We start from the raw sequence: 24,091 nt of genomic DNA, 5'->3' as shown, positions 1-24,091 counted from the left end.
TCACTATAATTAAGAGGGAGGAGTGGAGCTATCTTTCGTTGATTCATCTTGTTTTCAAATGTTGATTTCTCTGTATAATATGTCCATATTGTTTTAATATGTTTTATTGTAGGCCTATTTAAGGAAGAAGTGCGTAAGGGCAGTACAATACATACAGAAGGCATTTAGAAAGGCCTTTTTTTATTTTTCAACAAATGATAACCACATTTAAAAAAAAAGAAAGAAGTTAAGCTAAGAACGAGCTGGTTATTTAAGCATAAAATGTTCGACCATAAATCACTTCACTTAAACGGGCCCATTGATCTGCAGCCCGACGACCAAGTAGAATGGGCCTTGCTGCTTTCCATGACCTTCCAGATGGTCCGAGGCCCAGAGCCGGCCCATTCAGTCACAGCCAACTAGATGAGTCGGCCAAGGCGGTGTTTTGTGAAGTCGCTCTCTGTTGCCGTATTGAACCTAATATTTGCGCAGTAGTTTCGTAAAACACGCATATTAGCATCGTCATTCATTTTCTTCATTTTTAATCTCGCAAAAGGCTTTTAAAGTATCGGAGATGCAGGAGTAGGCCTTAGTTGTGCACATAGTCCAAGAAAAGATTTCAGTGAGGCCTACATTATATTAGATTTAAGAATATATTCTAGGGTAGGTCTACTAGATTAAAAACAATGTGATTTGTTTCTTAATTTTAGACTTTTGTCTAAGCTTTATTATTTATTAAAATACTAGAACACACAAAACCAGATATCATAGAATAATTATATTTGTGGGATTTGTCTAATACAACTGTGTAGCAAACGTAGACGTAGACATGGACCAAAATAACGATTTGGGCCTATAATCCGATCCAAACATAAAATCTATTTAAAAAGTCAGACTAAATGTTATTATATCCATGTAAAACAATTCCCTCAATGACCAAGAAGCTGTTCCTGTTCACCCTGTCCATAAGTTATATAAAACATATCCCATCATCTGGGGCGTACGTGTCATTCAGCTGGTGGTCACATGTCCCTCTGATGGAGAGAGATGGATGGAAGCCCAGACCTCTGCTCATAGGGACCGGGCGCCCCGCCACGGAGGAGCTATGCGGGACTGTTACAGGCACGGCCTGCATCGCAAAATGGATTTTGAGGAGCGGATTTCTGGGTCTAATGTGTATTTGCCCAGCTGCACGTATTACGTATCCGGATCAGACCTTTCCAGCCTCCCTCATTATTTAACACAGAGCCAATCTTCTTGTCCCGTTACATATTCGTACCCATCGTCTTCTCTGCCTCGGGTCCCGTCCGTCAGAGATGTAGCTTTCAGGGATTATGGCAATGCTCCGTCCAGTAAGAGGACCCACAGGGGAAGCCTCTCCTCTCACTGTTACTCTGAGGAATTCGTGCACAGAGAACAGTCTTCACTGGGAGAGATACTGGTGAAGAGTCCTAGCTCAAACCCACCGCCCTGAAACGGAGTACGACAAGCATTTTATCAGTTTCTGGACAGCGCCTACGGTAATGGGGAAAATACCCCAACAGATCATCCCGAAGACAATGAACTCAATAAGCCCTCGGCCCCCGGCTCCGACCCATGTCTCAACACGGGGCCGAGGAGCCGGGACGAGGAGAGCTGCAGCCCGAGTCGTCCTCCGGCCACAAAGAGGAGCAGAAGAAGCAGTAAGTAGTCTGCAGACAACCATTCTCGCTGCTGCTCTTAGCTTTTAGCTTTTTTTCAGCTTTTATATGCTGTTTTATAAGCATGCAAGGTTTATGGAGGGCCGGCAGATTTACTTTAACCTTCTTATAAACGACAAGGTCACGTGCTTGGGATTGAAATTGACCGTGAAGAACCATTTGTGTATGTCGTAAAGGAATTACCAAAGCGTCTCTTCTTCTTTACCTGAGCTTCTTTGGTACAATAAACAGCGGGGCTGTTTAATGAACTTCATTCTTTTATAGACATTTATGATTATAACAGTTTAATCCAGTGTGGCAAATTTGATAATTTCTCGCACCATTTATTGTACCTGTTTATGTATATACATACATTATAATTATTACGAGTATTATTTACTATGAGACCAATACAATACCATAGGAGGCAATCAAATATAAATTAGTATATCATGGGTAATTTTTTTTTTTTTTCATTCTGGCAAACATTTTCAATTTGTGGGGACAAATATAAGAAGGAATAATTATTTTTAAACATCATTCAGACTGGTCGTTTCCAGATTTAGAATAGCATATAGACTGCATAATATGATAGTAATTGTATCACTGCGAACAACCAAGGTACGGCTTTTGGGCGCCTCGTGTTTTACGGCTGCACACACTTGTTGACCTTCCAAGATCTTGTTGATATGTTATATCATCATGATCTTGTTTTATGTTATATATCAGACCTAATACTTTACATTTCATCTCTGTTTTTCTTGGTGGTGCAGGCTCGAGGACGCGCAAGAAGAGATGCCCATACTCAAAGTATCAGATCAGGGAACTAGAAAGGGAGTTTTTCTTCAGCGTGTACATCAACAAAGATAAGCGTGTTCAATTGTCAATGATGTTGAACCTCACAGACTGCCAGGAGAAAATCTGGTTTCAAAACAGGAGAATGAAAGAGAAGAAGCTGAATAGAGATCGCTTACTGTAGGCTACTACACCCCTATGCTGTAGGTGAACAAAGACTGCCGTTGGCATGCGTTTTATATCCATGCAGCTATTTTCTCTCACCCATATTATCTCTCAGATATTTATCAATGGTATGTGTTGTATTATAATTATATTCATAATAATAATAATAATAGGCCTAATAATGTTAATTAACTACATTCGTGTAAAGTTGAATCCAGACAAATTATATTTGAATGAGCCGTTGGTACTGAACGTTTTTTTGCACAGCACAGAACAAGTTCACTTTTATGATTTGTAAAAGGTGGCCTGATGTAGGCTAAAAAAACATTTTTAATAATCAAGAATGGCCGCTGTAATATATATATATATATATATATATATATATATGTATATATATAGGCCTATATATATGTATATATAGGCCTATATATATCAGGTTTTTATAAATTATAGAACAACATATTATGTTCTTCGTTGTTGAAAATATCCCTCTCAATGTCTAAAGAAGATTGAACGTCTGTACCAACTAATCCCTACATTTGGGGCCTTGTTGTTGCTGATGAAATGCACAGGCCTGGGCATATGAGAAACATTGAAGTGTGTAGATAGATATCTTTATATCTATTTTAGTTATCAACTATGATATTATGTGACACATCAAGCGTATGCCTATTTATGAATGTTGTATGACAGACATTGGATTATATGTACGGTTGCCATTTAAAGGGCTACAGAGGACCATCATGTGAAATGTTACACTGGTCCCGTTTTTATACGAATCACGTGAGTCGGATCGCATTCATGATCTATCGGCCTTTCTGCCTTCATTTCTGGTGGCTTGAAATTTGATCAGGCTTGGTCTTTTATTTTGTATCCATTACAAAGGAAAACAAGGCAGGCTCTATAAACCCTTGCAACCCAACACATAAATATTTCAACTATTCTCCTGGATTAATGATGTCATTACGTAAACTAAACCTTTCAACGTGAAAGCCAACCGTCTTGATTTAAGCATAGGCCTACTTCTAAAATGCTCCCAGATATCGGCATAGGTCTACTCTTTCTATAACTGATTGGATGTTCCAACCGGTTGCCTTTTATCAATTTGTATCCGATAAATGAATGCACTGCTTGCATGGATAAATACCCCAGTAGCAGTAAGAAGAAAGAGCTTCAGCAAAAGGCCTGTGATGCTCTTAGAACGCATCCTCTATGGCTGCTATTGCGTTACATCCTCCCAGTTGCTCCAGCAACTAGGCCATAAAACGCGCATTTGTCTGGAGCATTTGGAGTGAAGAGCAATAAACCGTCTGAGACCAAGGTTATTAAATGTGACTAGGGTTGAAAACAACGACTGGGAGCACTGAAAGCTTGTGTTCACGGACCTTCCAGCGTCATTTGTTTCAGCGTCTCATCGCGGATGGAGTATCCAGCCTGTAGGCTATTCTTTCCACTGGGGGGCGCCACTTTGAGCAAAGTCATTACCGTGAATTTAGACTTTTAAGGACTGTCCAGCGATATCCAAAAAGACTACCTGCGATATCCAAAAAGACCTGAATTATGAAGGTAAGCAGGAAGCATAATGATTTAACGTTCGTTGTGCTAGTTGCATGTGTGTGTGTGTGTGTGTGTGTGTGTGTGTGTGTGTGTGTGTGTGTGTGTGTGTGTGTGTGTGTGTGTGTGTGTGTGTGTGTGTGTTTGTGTGTGTGTGTGTGTTTTGCTTAGTTACTTTATGACAAATAAACAACGTAAACATAACATTCCTATAGTTTCTTGGACTATATTAAGGGCTAGTTGACTATGGTTTCTTAAATTATTCTTCGGCATTGAAATGGCGGTAATGGTTTTATTGTTTGTAATGAAAATGTGATAAAGCAGATAATTTGGTTGTATTTTACACATAATATACAATTGATCATGTATCCGGCTGTTTGAAGTGGCCTTGGCCTACTGCGACGTGTTGCAACTAACATTATACGATCTTTAGATCTAAGGTAAGATTTAAGATACGGTCTTATCCTTGCTAACTTTGTTGTATGCGGGGGATGGGTTAACCTAATGTTAGTGCTTGACACTTGGTTCTAATATCTTTACTGTAGCGAAAGCGATATAATGTTTCCCTTCTGTCAAATGTACTACGACTACGAGAGCCCCTGAAGCAAATGTAAATGTAGGCCTACATTTACATTTACGGCTAAATGCCGTAGGCCTAATCTTTAAATATAGGGCCATTTAAAAAAGCCTCCACTTCTAAATAAAAAAGCCTCCACTTCTAAATAACAATAGCCTATATATAATGGTTTGTATTGTAGGCATTAATGTATAAGGCAACCACTTAAATCTAGAACCAGGCAGCCTTGGTCATCAGGCCCAGCCCGTCCATCTTTTAACACAGCGGGGTTGAAGACTGAAGAGCACAGACCATACAGGCTGCCCTGTTCGTTTGGAACTCGGCATGTTCACTTCCAGTCAGACAATTCTACTCGGCATTGTATCTAATCCTCTTTGGCAGTTGATTATAGATTATAACGCAGCTAAAAAGCAAAACATAATAAAACAGTTGAATGCTAAGACACAAATAGCCTATCATCCTACTAAGAGAAGAGATTTAAAGATATATATATATATATATATATATATATATATATATATATATATATATATATATATATATATATATATATATATATATATAGAGAGAGAAAGAGAGAGAGAGAGAGAGAGAGAGGGACGGACGGACGGACGGACGGACAGACAGACAGACAGACAGACAGACAGACAGACAGACAGACAGATAAATCGATCGATAGACAGATAATAGCTTACGTAGTTCATTGGCTTATTTTATGCGGAATTTGTTAATTGCAGCAATCCTTCTGGACCGGCCTCCGGCTATCTGCCGTGAGCCATGGTATGTGTCATGTAGTGTTAATGCGCATCTGACGCAGAGTTTATAGGCTGTTGAGAAAACAATAGCCGGACATCACAATGATTCTTGAACGAAATTGTTCAAATCTTGATAATAAACTCAGACCTGCAGTGAAATTGTAACAATTAATGATGAAAGCATTATTATAATGGCCTTTATATCAGTTCATCCTTTATTTTCCGACTAGTGTAACAGTCCCATATGCAATCCAAGGCTCTTGCACCAGTTGAAGCTCTCTTATAGTGACCCTTAACGCTGAACTGTGGCTCTCTGTGAAGGTGAACATTGTGCGTAACAATCACTTGTAAACCGACATTCTTGCTACACTTGAGTTATGGGGAACGGAGAAACGAGGCGTTTATTTATTCAACTATAAACATTTGGAGATATTGATGCTCAACTTTCCACACATTTCTCTTTAACACCGGCTACAACTCTGACAAAGTCCAACGCTTGTGATGGGAGGAGCCTGTCGTCATCTGCAGTTTTAATTGTCTGGAGGCTAAAGCGAGACGAAATTATATTCAACATGTTTTGCACAAAAAAATGTCAGCCAGAAAGGGCTACCTTCATCCACCGCCAAATTACTCTACAACAATGACATGCCCAAACAACCAAGCTGGAAATTCCTTTTTTGTGGACTCTCTGATCAACGTGAGAGGGGACAGGTATTACTCGGGAAGCGGGCTGTATCTGCCCCCTGGGTCCGAGTATTCCTATGGGCTGTCCACCGGCTCTTGTTTTCCGGGTATCGCTAAACGCAATGAAGCAGGTTCTCAAACCTCGAGCCCACCTTTTGGTCCATATGCTCAGGGAATGGAAGCCTGGCTGGAGACGTCCAGTTCTGGTGGAGCTGAGCCTCCCAGGAGCCACGACCCAACGAACTGCTCATTTGCTCGACTCTCTCCTACGATAAAAGCGGAAAACTCCTATTGCGTTTATGAATCGGACAAGTGTCCTAAAGGAGCCGCGGCAGAGTACGCCTCCCTGCCCAGGAGAGCGTCGGGACCATGCCCCGGGACTAACAGCACGGTGCCTGTCCCCAGGTACGTTCGCCTCTCTCAAACGTACACATTTTCAAAGCTGTATCACGACGATCAGCCAAATTTTACTTTGCAACGACATCCCCGCTTCGACGCTTCACAAGCAGCCGACCTTTCGGACGAGTCGGTCCCTAAAGGCGCCCGGGAGAGAGAAGAGGCGCCCTGCGCCTCCGCTATAGACGATGAGAGCCGCCTCTCCTCGGAGAGCCGCTCCTCCCCTGAAGCCACAGAGACCTGTACAGAAAGCACAGAAAACACCAGCAAAGGTGAACGATCCACAGATTTTAGATTGGTTTTAATCTGAGGCCAAGGTGAATAGTCCAGTCTGATATGCACTGCTAAGGATATTCGGTAACACCCACAAATGCATTTGGTTAAGCCTTATCATTTTTACCACACCAAAGTGTAGTTTAGGGAAGCACTTGGTGTTTATTGACAGTTTCAATCAAGTAACAACTGTCCAGAAGCTATGTGTAAGATTTCTCGGTCAAATACATAATATTGTCTTGATTAAACTCTCAATGTTTTAATGAATGGGCTCGAGCCGGCCTTTTCTGCTCCCCTGAACCTCAATCTTCTAAACTTTAGTGGGCGATTAGTTCTATAGATGGATCCATGCTGTTATGTAAGGATTCGGACAGATTTGGCCTTCGGAATATAAATCATTGTTGTTGAAGTGCATGATATTTAATGTCTCTGGTTTTATTTATCTTGTAGGAGATGGGACGATTGGAAACACAGCTAATTGGCTGTCAGCTAAAAGTGGCCGAAAGAAGCGTTGCCCCTATACCAAGCACCAGACTCTGGAGCTCGAGAAGGAGTTTCTCTTTAACATATATTTGACTCGGGAGCGACGCCTTGAAATCAGCCGCAGTGTGCACCTCACTGATAGGCAAGTCAAGATCTGGTTCCAAAACAGGAAGATGAAACTAAAGAAAATTAGCCGGGAAAATAGAATCAGAGAACTCTCAAACAACTACAATTCTTCCTGAGAGTGTGATATCTTTTGCACCCTCCTCCATCCACGACGTGGATGCTGTACATATCCTCAGCTGATGAATGTCCATTTGGAATCAGGAACCCATCACTTATTTATTATTGTTCATTTGAAACTGTATTTCCGCCTTATTTTATTTGTGGTGGTTTTTTCGTATTTATAAACAGTTATAAGTTAAACCACAATGGGAAATATTCCGTGTGGAAGTCTATATGTTAGAGTTCCAGGCTTGTATTGTATGTCTGTGAGCCTATGGATGTTGGAGCGCTGATTCTGCTCATTAGTTTCTATGTTTTCCACCCACGGGTCTGCATCAGGAACTCAGGAACCAGAGTCTCATGCATTCTGCTGCTCTAACTAATAAAAAAAATTCCCTGGAGTTGTAGACGTCTGACTGTATACATTTTACAATCCATTTAATTACGACAATAAGTGAAAAATACGAGTTCATATTTGCTGCAATACTCTACTTTGAGAAAAGGTTTTACAAGTGGAACAATATGCGTCAGTTAGTTTAGCTGCTGGGATTATCTCTGTTCAATTCAATAATACAAGCGTTTAATACTTAAACGTCACACTAGCTGTAAGCTCAATGCTATAGTATTGAGATATTGTAGCCTCTTTATTTGCAGCAGTTCACTTAAGTTGAGTTGTGAGAAAGCGGTTGACAAATTTATGGATTTGTTCCTGCTGAATTTCCCTCAAAGGTGGTTAGAGACGATACAAATTCAATTCGATGATGACAGGAATGTTTTTGGACTTTTAGAAATATTAATATCAAATATTAATTTGGCATATTATAGAAAATAGGTATTACTTATTACATTGTTAATTGTATATTTACATTGAAGGAAAAGTGGGCTGTTGAGTGGTTTAGGTAGTGTCATGTTGTTGGGCTTTTTCTTTTTCTCCCACAACACAAAACGGCCTTGATCACCACAGTAAGACTCGTCGACGACACCAAACTCAGTAGCTTCGCATTTCCTCACTTCATCTACAGCAGACAACAGACTCCGGACCAAATCACCTTACAGTGGATCTGCTCAACAACATCTTCGGACATTATTATCGATGCATGATAGCCTACATTCCTGTCTTTAGAAACAATGCAATAATTATAAAATGCATTCTGTTTAATGTGTATATATGTCTATTCTGTAAATAGATGGGTAACTGTGCGGCTGTCACAGTTACCCATAGAAACAATGCAATTATTATAAAAAGCATTCTGTTTAATGTGTATATATGTCTATTCTGTAAATAGATGGGTAACTGTGCGGCTGTCACAATAGCCCAGACAGGCACACAGCAGACACAGTAAAAGGTACAGGACGAGGTGGTATGTTCCAGACGGGACAGGGACACACAAGGCCTCGGTTAGGATAATATGTAGATGACGAGGTGGTATGTTCCAGACCGAGGGGACAGACAAGGCCTCGGTTATGACCATTGCAGTCTGCGTTCCCATGCACGGCTTCTGAAGGCCGGATGCGTCCGCTGGCTGCAAAGAATGGCCACAAAGGACGGGCTTTATTGGTGTTATTAAGCTAAGACAGCTAGGTTGTAACCCAAAAGAAAAACAGTCAAATTGCCCATGATAAAAGGGAGCTGTTATAGTGCCCAAATAACTTTCAGTTTTTAAGAGTAGACCTATACCTCTAGAGCGGCTATTGCAGAAACCTTGTCCATCTTTTGGTGCAAACATTGCATATGTGGAAAAAGGCTTAAAACAATACTGCTACTAAGGAATCCTTTAATCTTCTCAGCATTTGAAAATCTTGCCCAACCAATTTACCTTAAACGACAGCTGGGTAGTTCAGTAAAAAGTCACATAGCCTAATTTTTTACTTATATTGAGTATTGACTGGCTATTATCACCTGGCCTTTACCAAAGCAGATCGACCCCATTATAATACATGTTTTGAGAGAAGAACTGTCGATTAAATAGCATACATTTGCAAATGAACCTAAATCAATGTAGGAATATTTCTAATAACCGATAGTTCAATACCTACAATTTCATGCTGTTAAAATCCATTTGTACAATGTTAAAACACAGAGAGGATCTTGACCCAAATGATACCGTTTATTGGTTATAAAACGAAGTATCCTTCCAATAAAGGCGTATGGTTTAGCTATTTAAATATTATCGGGGAAGGCTGGCCGTGGTAGAGCTGATTTATCCTCTGTGTTTTGTCCCACGGTCACGTGTCCGTGCGTCCTATCCCGTGCATGGCGAGGTGCATCCTCCCGCCCGGCTCCTGCATAGGAGGCTACAATGAGGCCGTTTTTTAAAAAATTGTAAGGGATTGAAACGTTGTGGTGTTGTCATGTCGACATTGGGTACGAGCTATTATGTGGACTCGCGGATCCACCCCGAGCAGGAGGAGATGGCCCCCATGTATTCGTCTGTAGTCGGGGTGGAACAGGCGGGACAGACGATGCTCAGTGAATATGGCGGACAAGAAACCTTTCCTTTCCAGGCGAAATCTTCTATTTTTGGCGGATCTTGGAATCCTATCTCGAGCCTCCCTTCAACCACGAACAACCCGACATACATGCATCATCATTACACAATGGGTGAATCAGATGGCATGTTTGCGCGCACTTGGGCGTTGGATCCTGTTTCTGCTTCTATGTGTTTAAATGGTTTACCATCTACGACCATGCATTATGATATCAAATCCGAGCCTTTATTCGGTGGTGGTGACAGCACGACTTTGGAGAGCAATACACCTCGTGTGTCGAGCAGTGGGAAGGCGCCGTCCATCCCGGAGATGGCCAGTGATCCTCCTCCTCTGAAGCCCGTCGAGGAGAGCACGTCAGCAGAAGAAAGAAGGAGAGTCATAGACGCAAGTAATTTTTGTTTTTTTTATTGTGAATCTTTAATGCACACATTTCAAATCATTCTTGCGTTACATCAATGAGAGTTTGCAGTCGTATTCGATTTCATGGAGGTAGACGCGGTTACGAACGAAATGCAATTTTTGCAATCCCCCATAAGATGTAGAGGTCCAGTCCACCACAAGGCCGCCTGCATCGTGGTCTAACTGCTGCCGGGGACCTGGCCTATAGGGGCTATAGCCTAGGAGCTATTTCTTCTTAAAACTCCTTTAACATTCTTAGAAAAAGAATGTTTAGGAGTCGATTTGGCGTGAAATAATGCATGTTGTAAAATAGATCAGTATATTTAAATAGCTATGTTATTTGTAGGCTAATAAAATCGCTGAAAGCTTGTCTCTCTGATGTGACTCTCTACTCTAGACGACCCCTCATCAAATTGGCTTCACGCCAAATCCACAAGGAAAAAACGGTGTCCATATACCAAACATCAGATTCTGGAATTGGAAAAGGAATTTCTGTTTAACATGTACCTTCCACGGGATCGTAGATATGAAGTTGCAAGACAGTTGAATTTGACCGAGAGACAGGTCAAAATCTGGTTTCAGAATCGCAGGATGAAGATGAAGAAAGGCAGCAAAGACCAGCGGAGAGACAATTAAATATGATTATTAATATGATGATCATCTGGAGTTGGGATTACAAAAGAGTAACATTACTATTTAATTTCCTTGAAATTGTATATGTTGTTGAAACGTCTGTGCTGTTTTAAAATAGGCCTACCTAAATCGTTTCTATGATGTTTAATGTTTGATATTATTAGAGGTTATTGTATCTCTAGATGTAGATGTTGAAACTAACTGGTCCATTTTAATAATTATTTCCTGCATGAAATTTAGCTTATAGCATACGTTCAATTGTTTGTGATGTTATTGTATTGAATATATGAATGTATTTTAACTAAGTACGAATTTATTATTGCATTTCCAATTCCTATTTTTTTATTTCAAGTTTATTTGCATTTGTTAAAATTGAACACTGTGCACACTTAAAATACCTCGTCGTAAAGTCTTACCAATAAATAAAACTGTTTGTATGACTCCCGATATCGGTACAAACTATTTCTATTTCTTAAAACATATACAAAATAATCTTACAATATGATCTATGAAAACACAAAAGTAGGCCTAAATAGAGTGTGTGTATATATATATATATATATATATATATATATATATATATATATACACACACAGGAGAGTTCAGGGTGTGAATGTCCATGCTCTTCCTGCTGGCTGTTTGCATGGTTCTTCTCAATTGTAAACACAACAATCTGCTGCCGGCCAGCCCGTTTGAGGCCGCGGCTGGATTGGATTCTATAATGCCTTAGAGCACAACCCCAGCTTTATAAGGTGTGACGATGGTAATTGATAGAGTAGCTTTTTTGTTTCAGTATCTTAGGAGAACAAGCTTAATAGAGAGAATCTAATGTTTTTTTTGTTTTTTGCTCAGACTGAGACCTCAGTCGAATACAACCAAAAAAGAACCCAAGGAGCCTCGATCATTTAGATGGAGGTGGAGTTATATAGTTTTTTAAGTTATATCACAAATACAACTGCTACTAATCTACGATTAGTCCTAATCAGATATTCGTTTAGAATGACTTATTAATTCTTTATAAATTAGGGATCCTTTTTGTGAGCTATGGGGAAAAAGCTGGATCCATCCCAATCCATCTTTGTTTGTAGTTTGGGTTCATGTGTTGCAACCATGGACCTATTAAAGAAAGGACAGCGGACTAAAACCAGGCCCCAAGAAACAGTGCATACTTCCGCAATCCACCAGTGCTCAGCGGCCAAGCCTGAAATTGCAGCTGTTTAAGCGGGCTGTGGACGGGTCCCTCGATTCAAGGGGCCCAGAAGTAGATATCTCCGTTCACTCCAATACGTGTGGGGTGGTGGGGAACAGGAGTGTGTCTCCGGGAAAAAATGTCTGGATATCAATCAAAGGCTCATAATTATCTTTATGCCATGTACTAAAAATATATATTTTTTCTCTTTTCAAAACGCCACCTCAAGCGTTTTATTAGCCGTTTTATGTTATTATTTTTTGCTGGAGAAGGAGGGGTGGGCAGCTGAAAGGAGTCGTAGTGAAACAAATGGCATTCGAGAGAGCCTAGTGCACGGCTCTGTTAACTTCTCGTGTCCAAGGTTTTTCCTTTTACTTAACATAAATGAAGCTGATGGTTTTTAGTCACTGTGGTGACTTTTTATCACTAAAAGTGTTAGTGATAAAGGGATTTTTAGGCTGGTTCAGCTGCTGCTAAATGACTCTCACGTTCCTCTGCTTGCAATCATTGCGATTCACCATGTATTGATCTATTTATTCAAAAGATCCAAAGATCTTCGGGTGCATTACGGTATCATTTTCATAATATTGTTAACAGCCTAATAATCATTTCAGTTGCGTTAGTACTTCATTATTCATTTGCTTGTTTAGCTGTGTGACAGTTAACAATGTTGGTGTATTACAATTATTTATGTGGGTAGGCTACTACAACCTCGTTGCTGATCGATATGTAACCATTTATTTATACATAAATTATTGATTGCATTTTTTATAAATAGTTGGAAGGAATTGTTGCTGTTATATGGAGCAATCTTTCATATTTATGAAGTAAACTTATACTTCCATGGTCGGTAAACAATGCGACTGCCATCGCTCATACCTCTCGCTTATGATGCTACGCTAACAATGCTAGAAAACAATGACTATTTCTGCGTCCGGTACGTCATGAACTAGGGCGTGGCTAGGCTCCCGTGATGCGGAAGCAAATCTCTCCTCGATGTTGCCCTGCGACATTGGCTGTGTCTCAATTCAGGGGTCGCATCCTTCGAAGGACGCGGTCTATGAAGGTGTGGCCTTCGTAAACCGTGAGGCCAGACCGAAGGCCGAACGAACGTTTTAAAATGAGATGGTCTGCCCTACGGAGCATTTCAAGTTTGCGTAACAAGCCGCGTAACTAAGAGATGTCCACTTTCACTTAGATGTCCACTTCTTACTTTATTCTTACTTTTATTTAATTGTATTTTATTTATAATTTTCTATTTTTTATAATCTTATCTTCTATGCTTTAAATTTCTATTTGTACGGAGCACCTGGAACGAAACAATTTCCCCCCGGGGATCAAAAGTTTTCTGATTCTGATTTGGATTCGGTAATATAATAATTATATAAAATATAACTTTAATTAGTTTAACGTTATATGGCTCGTGTTAATGAAATTGAACTTTGACAATAAAGTTATACATTTAAAATTAAAGTAAAAAAAACAAAGAACAGTTAAAACTTTATTTTAATGTAAAAAAATGTTTTTACGTAGTTTTGTCATTGAATATGTAATTTGCTGCAACTGCCGCTTCCGCTCTCTCTGACGCCATTTCTGAAAAAAAATCCAACACGCAATGAATCTTGGGATACGTTAGGCCTTGAAGGATACATCCGGTGTATCCTTCAAATCCGGGAAATGGGACAGCCTTGACGCAATCGCCCTTCGAAGGATGCGTCCCCTAAATCGAGACACAGCCATTGAGCAGTTTTCATAGGAATGAATGGGCGCCATTTTGGAATCCGCTGTCCATTCTATAATATGTCCATGCCTGCGACATTGAGCAGTTTTCATAGGAATGAATGGGCGCCATTTTGGAATCCGCCTTCCATTCTATAATAGTGGCGAAGTCACGCCTTTTCCGTTAGAGCCCATGGGACCTATGAGATCGAAAAATATAAATGGGTTTCAAAGGAGAGAAAGTTATTATCTTCTGGTCCCAGTCTTTATATGCCCCGGATTACATATGTGTTGTTTGTGGATTTAAATTATCATTTTTCATGTCAAGAGTTTGACCGTTTTTTGTGCAATTGTTCAGTTAAAGGCTGTAGAGAAAACACAATGAGAAAGACTACACGTCTCGCATGTGACGTCATGCTCCCTGCGACTGGCGTGGACAAGACCGACAATCTCCGCATTGGCCTAACTGAAACTCTCCACATGCCCCGGCTTATAATGGTTTTCACCTCTTTCGATGCTTTTATCCTCCCCTTGGAAAAAAGCGTTGAAGTGGAGCAGAGAGATCGCCATGTCTGTACCGGAGTTCCAAGTGCAGGTGTGGACGTATATTACAGGGCTCTCAAGTCTTACGCATTCGGCGTGAGACCCACGCAATTCAACCCATTCACACGCCACACTTCGTATTTCTCACGCAGAGAAATTACCAGTATAGCGCCCACCAAGTTGGGCCTCTATTTAACAGTGGAACAGGTAGGAATCAAATGGGTTCCCCGTACGTAGGGTAACCAGACGTCCTCTTTTGCCCAGACATGCCCTCTTTTTGAGACACTTTTAAAAATGTGTCCGGGCGGAATTTCAAAATCGTCCTGGATTTTATTACAAAGCCTCACTGCATGCATACAATTTGCGTTGCGTTTCTCTGGGTCGTTCACAAACTAGTTAGGCTACACCCTCCCCTACTCAGTTCTGTTCGCTTTGCATTGGTGGAAGTGAGTAGGGGGAGCGGTTAAATAGAGCCTTCCGATTGAACGGCTTGACTTTAGAGTTGCCGTCATGTTCTGTATTTTTTTTTTTTTTACCATTATTGTTTTATAGGGACAAACACACACATTAACAAATTTCTCCTACAGGGGATTGATGAAGTTATATCTATTGAACAGAAAGAAACACTTGGTCAGACTTTACATACTTTACCACAGCATTGGCCTATTGAATGCAACAGATATATTTTAAGCATTGGACTGAATGCCACATAAATATATATTTTTGCACGTTGGCAACGTTTAAAATTTCAGGGAAAAGTATATGCCTCTACTGGTGTTGCTTAGGCCAATAGCCTTTTGAGGCAGTGTTGTTTCTGAATATTATATATAAGTTAAGTTAATAACATTTTTTAGTTTTCTTTGCATGAAAAATTATCATTTAAATCCACAAACAACATATGTGTAATCCAGGGCACATAAAGACTGGGACCAGAAAATAATTACTTTCTCTCCATTGAAACCCATTCATATTTTTCGATCTCATAGGCCCCATGGGCTCTACCGGAAGGGGCGTGACTTCGCCACTCAATAGGTCCATTTGTTTTCATAGGTATGAATGGGCGCCATTTTGGAATCCGCTGTCCATTCTTTAATAGGTCCATGCTCCAGACCCATGTGCAGGGCGAACTCAATTCGCCGGAAGAATGGGCGGGGTTACCCAGGCTAGAGGCGTCATGCTGTTGTTCTGAAGTAACCAGCAGATGGAGGCAGTGTGTCACCCAATAAACAAAAAATGAAAATCATTTATTTTCTTTTAACATGGCGGCTTGGGGTGTCGTACGCCTAGTGTCGTTTACACACATTGACGATTGTTTATGAACCACATTTTGAACTGTTTACTTAAAATAGCCAAAGCAGGAATACTGTTTTGAATAATAAGTTGTAGGGCGAAATACTTTATTAATGACGGAAATTCTGGTGTTATTGCTGCAAAACAAAAACGTTCAATCAGTGTTGAATAAGAATAGGAATAACTACAATATATATACACTTATATAAACATTACATCTCACAAAAATAACGTGCTTTCGCGGACACTACATGACATCACTACAAAATTGTGACTCAGAATAAACTGAACTCTGAACATTCCTGAGAAGAACGAGTGGTAGTCACTGTTATCCTTGCTAAGCAAAATTTAGATATCAAATTATACAACGTTTATACAACGTTTAAACATATAATTAGGTGCATTGTATCTTTAAGTGGCATCTAGCAGTGAGGTTGGAAATTTCAACTTCCTGACAACCACCCCATTCGGGGCTTCCACGGAGCTGCATTACAGGCTCCGTGGAAGCTTGCAATGTTGGACGAACAAACAATTTTTATGGAATTATACAATAATTAAAACATACATATTTATATGATATTCCAGTTTTCGAAGTCCATTCAGCTAGATGTCACTAAACCTTTAAAATGTATATATAAAGTATGCTAAGCATATAAACACATACAATATTAATACCTATAATGTATGTGTATATATATACATATATATACTAAGGCTTATACCAACATTGATACAATATTAAAACACATTGATATCAAACGTATAGGCTTACTAGCATTTATACAACATTAAAATGTGAGGCATTGATAAAATGTACAATTGTATGTTGTGCGTCCTTGCACTTAAAAATGATAGTTAGCATTGTGTAGCATCTTATCCTAGCTCTTTTTGTTGTATACAGGGAATGGGTTAACCTAACAATTGTTAGTTCTTGGCACTTGTTTCCATGAACATCCTTGCTGTACCGACAGTGATATGTTGCTTCTCTTTCTTCTGACAAATGTTCTTATTGTAAGTCACTTTGGATGAAAGCGTCTTCTAAAAGCCCTAAATATTAATGTAAGTATATCCACATTGGAACAATGTTAAACAGGCACTCTGAACAGCCGCATCAAGCTGTGACAGTGCGTCATCTGATAACATTTCGGATTTCTGGTTGTCTTTACAGCTGACATTGGGATTTGCTTTATTTTTTCACACAATTCATCCCTTTGATTACCTTCAAGTAACGTCTCGGCAGCGGCGTTCAAGCACTCCTTCACAACAGTCGGTCACTGAAAGTTTTTTATGTTGCTCCAAAATCCATGCAATCTTAAGTGAGCATTCATTTGCACGTTGCTGGCCTGTAAATGATTGTGTGAAGACTCGTGTAGACCTCTCATACTGAGCTCTCAGCTCGGATATTTTCCATGCTCTTACTTCTGACTTCTGGGGATACTTTTCCTCGAAGGATCTGTGTTTGGATTCGTAATGCCGCTTAATATTCCCGCTTTTTATCAGCGCCACGGTTTCAACACATAAAAGACACAACAAAGGTTTAGTACTGCCTTGCGGGAGAATGAACATGTATTGGTCAGTCCATTCATCTTTAAAATGTCTGTTTTCGTGGTCAACTTTCCTAATTTTCGAGCAAGCCATTTTCTCATTCCAAATCGCTTTTCCGGTAAACAAACTATTTGAATGGCTATTTTTTTCAGTGACGCTATTACGCACATGCCGTGACAGACGGAGGGAGTTCGGTGAGTGCATGAGCTTTGCTCTGTGAAGATCATTACTTTTTGCTGTTTTTATGCTGTACTACGGACTATTCTGCCTTTCAATTTGTATTTCAGTGACAAATGTCTTTATTAACATAATCATGCTTTGTATAGTGTATTAGAAAAAAAAATCACATTATTTTAAATTGGTCATGGGTCCAGATAGGACCGTCGCTTGGTCCGGACCCGGACTGCGGTCCGCCATTTGGAGATGCCTGGTATGGTATCCCTTCTCTAACATCACGATATAGTTTATCAGTCAGCCATGTTATGTTTGAATAATGGAGACAGAAGCCAGAGCTTACTTGGAGCGTGCTCTCCATTTATTCACCAAAACGCAACTCGCTGAAAACAGGTACAGTCACGTGAATCGCACGTTACCGTAAAACAAATTGCACTGACGCAGCAGTGCCAGATGTAACAATTCCCCCCCCCCTCACAGAACTAGGAGTGATACTCTGTGCTGGGGCCTGCCGAGTGCCCGAGCTGGACGGGGTTCAGGTGCAGCAACAACCACTGGCCCGTCGGGCTGGGCCGGAAGAGCTGGGATTGGTGCAGCCTCTAACCATGCAGCCGGCAGAACTCTAGCAGCGGGCACCACCAGGTCTGGGCTCGGGGGGGCGTGTACTTTGCCCAGGCGGTTAGCATGCCAACGTGTGCCGTCGGCGAGCCTGAATGTAGCCGGGCCAAGCTGTTGGCTGACCTGGACCGGGTCCGACCAAAACGACTGGAGCTTGTTGTCCCGATGAGGTCGACGAATCCTGACCCAGTCCAAAACAGCGATGGCAGGTGGCTTAGCACGTCGGGCCCTGTCGAAACGGTCCTTCATCCGACGCTGGCGTGTGTCGACGGCGGCTCGAACCGGGTGGGCTGGGGCCCAAACTGCTGTAGGACGGAGCCTATCCAGAGGCAGCTGGAGCTCCCGCCCCAGCATAAGGGAGGCTGGGGAGACTCCTGTGGTGGCGTGTCGGGTGGCCCGGTAATGCAGCAGCGTTTGGAGGAGGCTGGTGGTGAGTGTGCACCCTTGTGCCAGATGGGCCCTGATGTCATTTTTCAATGACTGGTTCAGCCGTTCCACCCCCCCATTTGCAGCCGGGTTGTAGAATGCTGTGCGAATGTGGCGTATTCCTTTCCCCTCCAGATAAGAGGACAGTTCGTGGGAGACCATTTGGGGACCATTGTCGGTCGTGATCCTCTTGGGCAGGCCCCACCGCGCGAACAGGGAGTCGAGAATGTCAACCAACACCTTGGCTGTGACCGAGCCCACAGGCGCTACCTCTGGCCACTTAGAGTGGAGGTCGTAGACAACGACGAGGAACCTCTGGTGATGCGGTACTCCATGCAGCTCGCCGCAGATGTCAAGTTCTAGGTGCTCCCAGGGTTTGGATGGCCAGGCCAGTGGTTGCATGGGCGGGGGTGGGGCTGGGGCCCTGGTCTTACCACTAAGAAGGCAAGCAGTGCAGTCCTTGACCAGGGTCTCGATTTCCCTATCGATGCCTGGCCACCACACCACGTCGCGACACCGCTGTTTGAGCTTGACTATGCCCAAGTGGCCCTCTTGCGCCATAGCAAGGGCACGCGCCCGAAGGGCACTCGGGACCACAGTGCAGAGCCCACGAGCGATGCAAGTGTCGTTCCAACATGACAGTTCGTCCCTGACCCTGGAGTAGGGGAGCATCTCATCTGGTACCCTCACCGGCCAGCCCTGTCTGATGTAGGTCGAGTGTGTAGAGAGGGTGGGGCCGTCAGCTGAGGCGTCCTGGATCTCCCTCAGTGACACTGTCTCCTGGAGGGGTGTGTGGAGGAGCTGGACGAGGTCAAGCTCGGCCTGGTCTTGACCGGGGGCCAAATATGGATCTGGGGGTGAGTTGGGGATTGCACGTGACAGCAGGTCAGCCACCACGTTGTCCCGACCCGGCATGAAATGCAGGCGGAAGTTGAACTGCTGCAGGCGGTCGGCCCAACGATGGAGACAGAGTGGTTTGTGGCCGGTGCCAGACGTGGCTAGGAGGGTGGTGAGGGCCTGATGGTCCGTCCTCAGTGTTAATGCGCGTCCGTAGAGGTACATGTGCCTTCGCTCACATGCCCAGAGGCACGCTAGGGCTTCCCGCTCCCCTACCGAGTACCTCTGTTCCGTGGGGCTGAGAGCCCGTGAGGCGAAGGCGATCGGCCTCTCCACGGCCCCTTGCAGCTGGGACATCACAGCACCGATGGCCATGGCGGAGGCATCACATGTGATGAGGGTGGGGCTGGCTTGGTCAAAGTGCGCCAGGACCGGTGGTGTGGTGAGCTGGGACTTCAGGTGGCGCACAGCATCCGAGCGGGCAGACGACCAGAACCAGGGCTCACCATGTTTCAGCAGCTGTCGCAGTGGTGCAGTCGTGGCCGAGTACTGTGGCAGGAAACGTAGGTAGAATGCTGTCATACCCAGGAAGGAGGCCAACTGAGTGGCTGAGGTGGGCTCCGGGACACGGTGGATGGCCTCTGTGTTCGAGTGGAGAGGGTATATGCCATCAGCCGAGAGACGGAACCCCACAAACTCCATGGCCGGGGCAGCGAAGACACACTTCTCGCCGTTGAGTGTGAGGTGGTGCTTGGCCAGTGCACTGAACACTCTGTGGAGGCGCTCGTCGTGGCTCTCGACAGTGGCCCCGTGAACCACGATATCTTCCAGGTAGATGGCCACACCCGGGATCCCAGCGAAGATGGAGGCCATTATCTTTTGGAAGCAGCTGGGGGCAGAGCTTAGACCAAAAACCATGCGTTTGTAACGGAAGACCCCTTTGTGGGTGATAAACGCGGTGAGGTTGCGGCTCTCAGGGTGTAGTGGCACCTAGAGGTAACCCTGGCGGAGGTCTAATTTGGAGAAAGTGGTGGACCCGTGGAACTGGGCGGTGAGCTCCTCTATCGTTGGCAAAGGGTATTTGTCTGGGATGATGGCCTTGTTTACCGCTCTTAGATCCACGCAGAGTCGCAGCCCCCCAGACTTCTTCTTTGCCACCACAATGTTGGAGATCCAGGGCGATGCATTCACCTGCTCGATGATGTCGCCATCGAGCATGCTCTGTAGCTCAGGGGAGATGTCATCGCGGAGGGCCAGAGGAGAGCGGCGGAGGGGCTGGATGACAGGTGTCACCTGCGGGTCTAACAAGGGCTGGTGGGCGAAAACATCGAGGCAGCCCACACCGCTGAACAGCTTGGGCCACTGTTGCTGCCAGGGGATGGTAACAGTGTGAATCTCTGAGCCAGCGGTGTCTAGCAGAGTGAAACCGAGGCTGTTGAAAAGGTTGAGGCCAAGGAGGTTGGTCCCGTGGCGTGCAATATTGAACCTGATGAGTGGCAGTGTCTTCTCTCCGTATTTCACAGGCAGCTGAAGGGAGCCCACAATGTCAATCTTTGAGTTGGCATAGCCACGCAGGGTGGTGGTGGGCTGCCCCAGTGGCTCGTGGGAGAAAAACTGTGTGTAAGTCGCCAAGTTCAGGAGGGACACCATTAGGGGTGGGAATCGAGAACCGGTTCCTACTCAGAACCGGTTCCAACTAATCAATTCCATCGGAATCGTACGCCTCCAACGTTATCGATTCTTCTTAACGATTCCGCACCACGTTTTCTTTTTTACTCAAAAATCTTGCGACGACCCTGCGCGCGCCGACAACCTTCAAACAATGCGGCAGCATCATGGAGCGGAGGAAGCGATCGCAAGTCTGGCTCCATTTCACTAAACGCACTGAAAATGCTGCCGTATGTAATCTGTGCAATGCTGCCATTTCATGTAAGGGTGCAAACACCAGCAACATGCTAAAGCATTTGTCAACGAAACATGGTAAGTCCCAAGAATGGCATGTGTTCAAAAGCCTGCATGCGATTCAAACAAGCTCCACTGTGTCCTCCGTTGACAACGGTAACGTTCACATTACATATCCTGCATTAGCAGCCCACTGTCGCCTTGCAACTGTAGTTTTTATAGTAGTAGTGTAGTAGTTTTTATTAATAATGCCGACCTATACAAATTTCATGCATTTTAGATGATCGCTCTCAGGCAGCTGGCCCCTCGACATCAGCTCAAGTTACCCCTTTCACGCTAGCTGCTCAGGGTCCAGGAGCTAGGTGGAATGAGGAGAAAATTAACGAATGTCATCAGGCAGTGACCAAGTTCATCGTGAAAGGCTTACATCCTTTCTCCACTGTAGAGCAACCCAATTTTCGGTAGGTGGTCAATGAAACCAACAGCTAGAATGTGTCTATTCATTTACAGCCCATTTGAGCCCATACGGCGTTTCTACAGTGAACTTTTAATAGTAACGTCACAGCATGTGTTTTTCTGGTGGCTAATACATCATCAGAATTATATGTTAAATTACATGTTGATTCTGTCCTAACCACTGTAGTATTTCATTAACAAATGATTTTAGGGAGATAACAAGGGTGTTAAATCCAAGATATAAGCCCCCATCAAGGGAAGCTCTTACAAACCACCTGATCCCAGCCTGGTACCAGGTGGAAAGACAAAACTTCGTCTCAGAATTGAGAGATGTGAAAAAGGCAGCCATTACAGCAGATGAATGGACAAGCCTTGCCCAAGACCATTATATAACGGTCACTGTACATTACACCAAGCAGGGAAAGATCTTAGGTAAAGTCCTAAGAACCAAGGCAGTGTATGAAGCCCAGACAGGTGCTGTTGTGGCTGAGGAGATTGAAGAAATATTTCAGGAATTCGGCATTAGTGGTAAGGTTGTGGCAGCGACAGTGGATAATGCAGGAAATATGAACGTGGCAATGAAGAAGCTGCAGCTTGTCAAGATTGGCTGCTTTGCAAACACATTAAACCTTGCAGCCCAGAAGATCCACCAGTGCAACGCTGTCACCAATTGGGCAGCAAGGGTACGTGACGTGGTGAAGTGGATGAGGAAGTCTACCATGGCCAAAACTGTCCTAAAAAAAAAGCAGCAACTCCTGAGTAAGTATCTATGTATAACATATAGTGATATGCAACAAACTAAGTAATGATGGTTAATGATTATATGTTCATATGTTCATATGTTATGTGTCATATGCTTATGCAGATGTGCATCTAAATTTGTTTTTCAGACTTGCCCCAGCACTCACTGATTCTTGATGTGAAAACACGGTGGAATTCTCTCTATCTGATGATTGAGAGATTCTTTGAGCAGTTCCCTGCCATTCAGGCTGCAGTGATGGACCCAATGATAAAGAGGCAGTTTGACAAGGAAAAGTAAGGGATAGATTCTGTAACTATTAAAATAGGCCTTATTTTAAAACTGTTGATTATAAGACTGCAAGAGGAGGACTTGTGTGTTTATTCCTATTTATTTGCTGTTTCAGACTGATGGAGAAATTGATGTCCGACGACGTCAAGAAGGCAGAGGAGTTTGTCCAGCTGATGCGCGTGCTTTACACATCAACACTATGTGTCTCGAGTGAGAAAAGTCCAACCTGTGGTCAAATTCTACCCATCTAAAAGAGGTTGGAGCGCCACTATTCCATCGAGGCAAGGGACTCTGCATTCGCAAGGAATATAAAAGAGAAGATATGGACTGATCTCTCCACTCGTTACCAGGTGCCATGACTGATATTAATATGCAGTTCATGAACGGTTGATTTCAGTATTTCAATAGCAAAAGTGTCCCCAGGTTTTTGAACATAAACGTTTCTTCCTTTCTGAAATTAAGGATGAAGAGATCCAGACCTTCCTGCAGGAGGCGACAGTGATGGACCCAAGGTTCAAGCTGAAAATGGACAACGATGATGCCATCTGGGACAGGCTGAAGACCACAGCAGTTGTAGAGACGCTCACAGCAGAAGAGGTATGTGAATCACAGTCTGTGGTACAATTCCATTGTCTTGCCTATATGTTGGTTTATACTTAAGGTACCAGTGCCAGAAGACACGCGGAGGCAGTATGAGTATGTGGAGGAAGAAGAAGACGATGAGGAAGGCTATGTAAGCACAGTTCATTATAATGTCCATATGGTTTATTCATAATAATCCATTCAGACCACGCACCCAAAACAAGTTTATGGTCCTTTTAATTTCAGACTGTACGTGTAAAGCACCCCAGGACGGCCCAAGAGGAGCTGTTTGGAGAGGAGGAGCAAGACATGCAGCAAGTAGCAACCCAAGAGACCCAGAACATTGGTCAGTGTGTAGACTTGGAAATACAAATGTACAGAGCCCTTCCTGCTATTACCATCTCATCTGACCCTGTTCTATGGTGGTGGGAGAAGAGGGACACTTTGCCACTTCTGTATGATGTAGCACAAAAGTATTTGTGCGCTCAGGCTTCTTCTACTCCCTCAGAAAGGGTATTCTCCACAGCAGGAGATACCATTAGTGCAGAGCGCTCAAGAATCCTCCCAGAAAAGGCAGATATGCTTATATTCTTGCATAAGAATTGTTGACGCTCAGTAAAAAAAAAAAAATCTAAAAGATGTTATGGAGGCATACAGTTCATGCCTATTTAATTAAAGTGGATGTACGTATG

The 24,091-nt window shown here is 43.0% G+C and overlaps 3 protein-coding genes across 3 annotated transcripts; all 3 read left to right on the top strand.

Moving 5' to 3' along the window:
* Nucleotides 1-1,120: 1,120 nt before the first annotated feature.
* LOC307083757 (homeobox protein Hox-A11b-like) lies at nucleotides 1,121-5,829 on the top strand (the record flags this gene model as incomplete). Its single annotated transcript, XM_079747710.1, has 4 exons — nucleotides 1,121-1,331; nucleotides 1,452-1,661; nucleotides 2,432-2,633; nucleotides 5,826-5,829. The coding sequence occupies 4 exons, from the start codon at nucleotides 1,121-1,123 to the stop codon at nucleotides 5,827-5,829; spliced, it is 627 nt and encodes a 208-aa protein (XP_079603836.1).
* Nucleotides 5,830-6,093: 264 nt separating this feature from the next.
* LOC307080179 (homeobox protein Hox-A10b-like) lies at nucleotides 6,094-7,582 on the top strand (the record flags this gene model as incomplete). The annotated part of the gene is made up of 2 exons (XM_079742811.1): nucleotides 6,094-6,856; nucleotides 7,308-7,582. The coding sequence occupies 2 exons, from the start codon at nucleotides 6,094-6,096 to the stop codon at nucleotides 7,580-7,582; spliced, it is 1,038 nt and encodes a 345-aa protein (XP_079598937.1).
* A 2,335-nt stretch (nucleotides 7,583-9,917) lies between these two features.
* hoxa9b (homeobox A9b) lies at nucleotides 9,918-11,090 on the top strand (the record flags this gene model as incomplete). Its single annotated transcript, XM_079753682.1, has 2 exons — nucleotides 9,918-10,443; nucleotides 10,852-11,090. The coding sequence occupies 2 exons, from the start codon at nucleotides 9,918-9,920 to the stop codon at nucleotides 11,088-11,090; spliced, it is 765 nt and encodes a 254-aa protein (XP_079609808.1).
* Nucleotides 11,091-24,091: the final 13,001 nt, after the last annotated feature.

The sequence above is a fragment of the Pollachius pollachius genome, assembly GCF_949987615.1.
Source record: "Pollachius pollachius genome assembly, chromosome: 1".
Taxonomy (NCBI): domain Eukaryota; kingdom Metazoa; phylum Chordata; class Actinopteri; order Gadiformes; family Gadidae; genus Pollachius; species Pollachius pollachius.
This window is presented reverse-complemented; position numbering and strand designations above follow the sequence as displayed.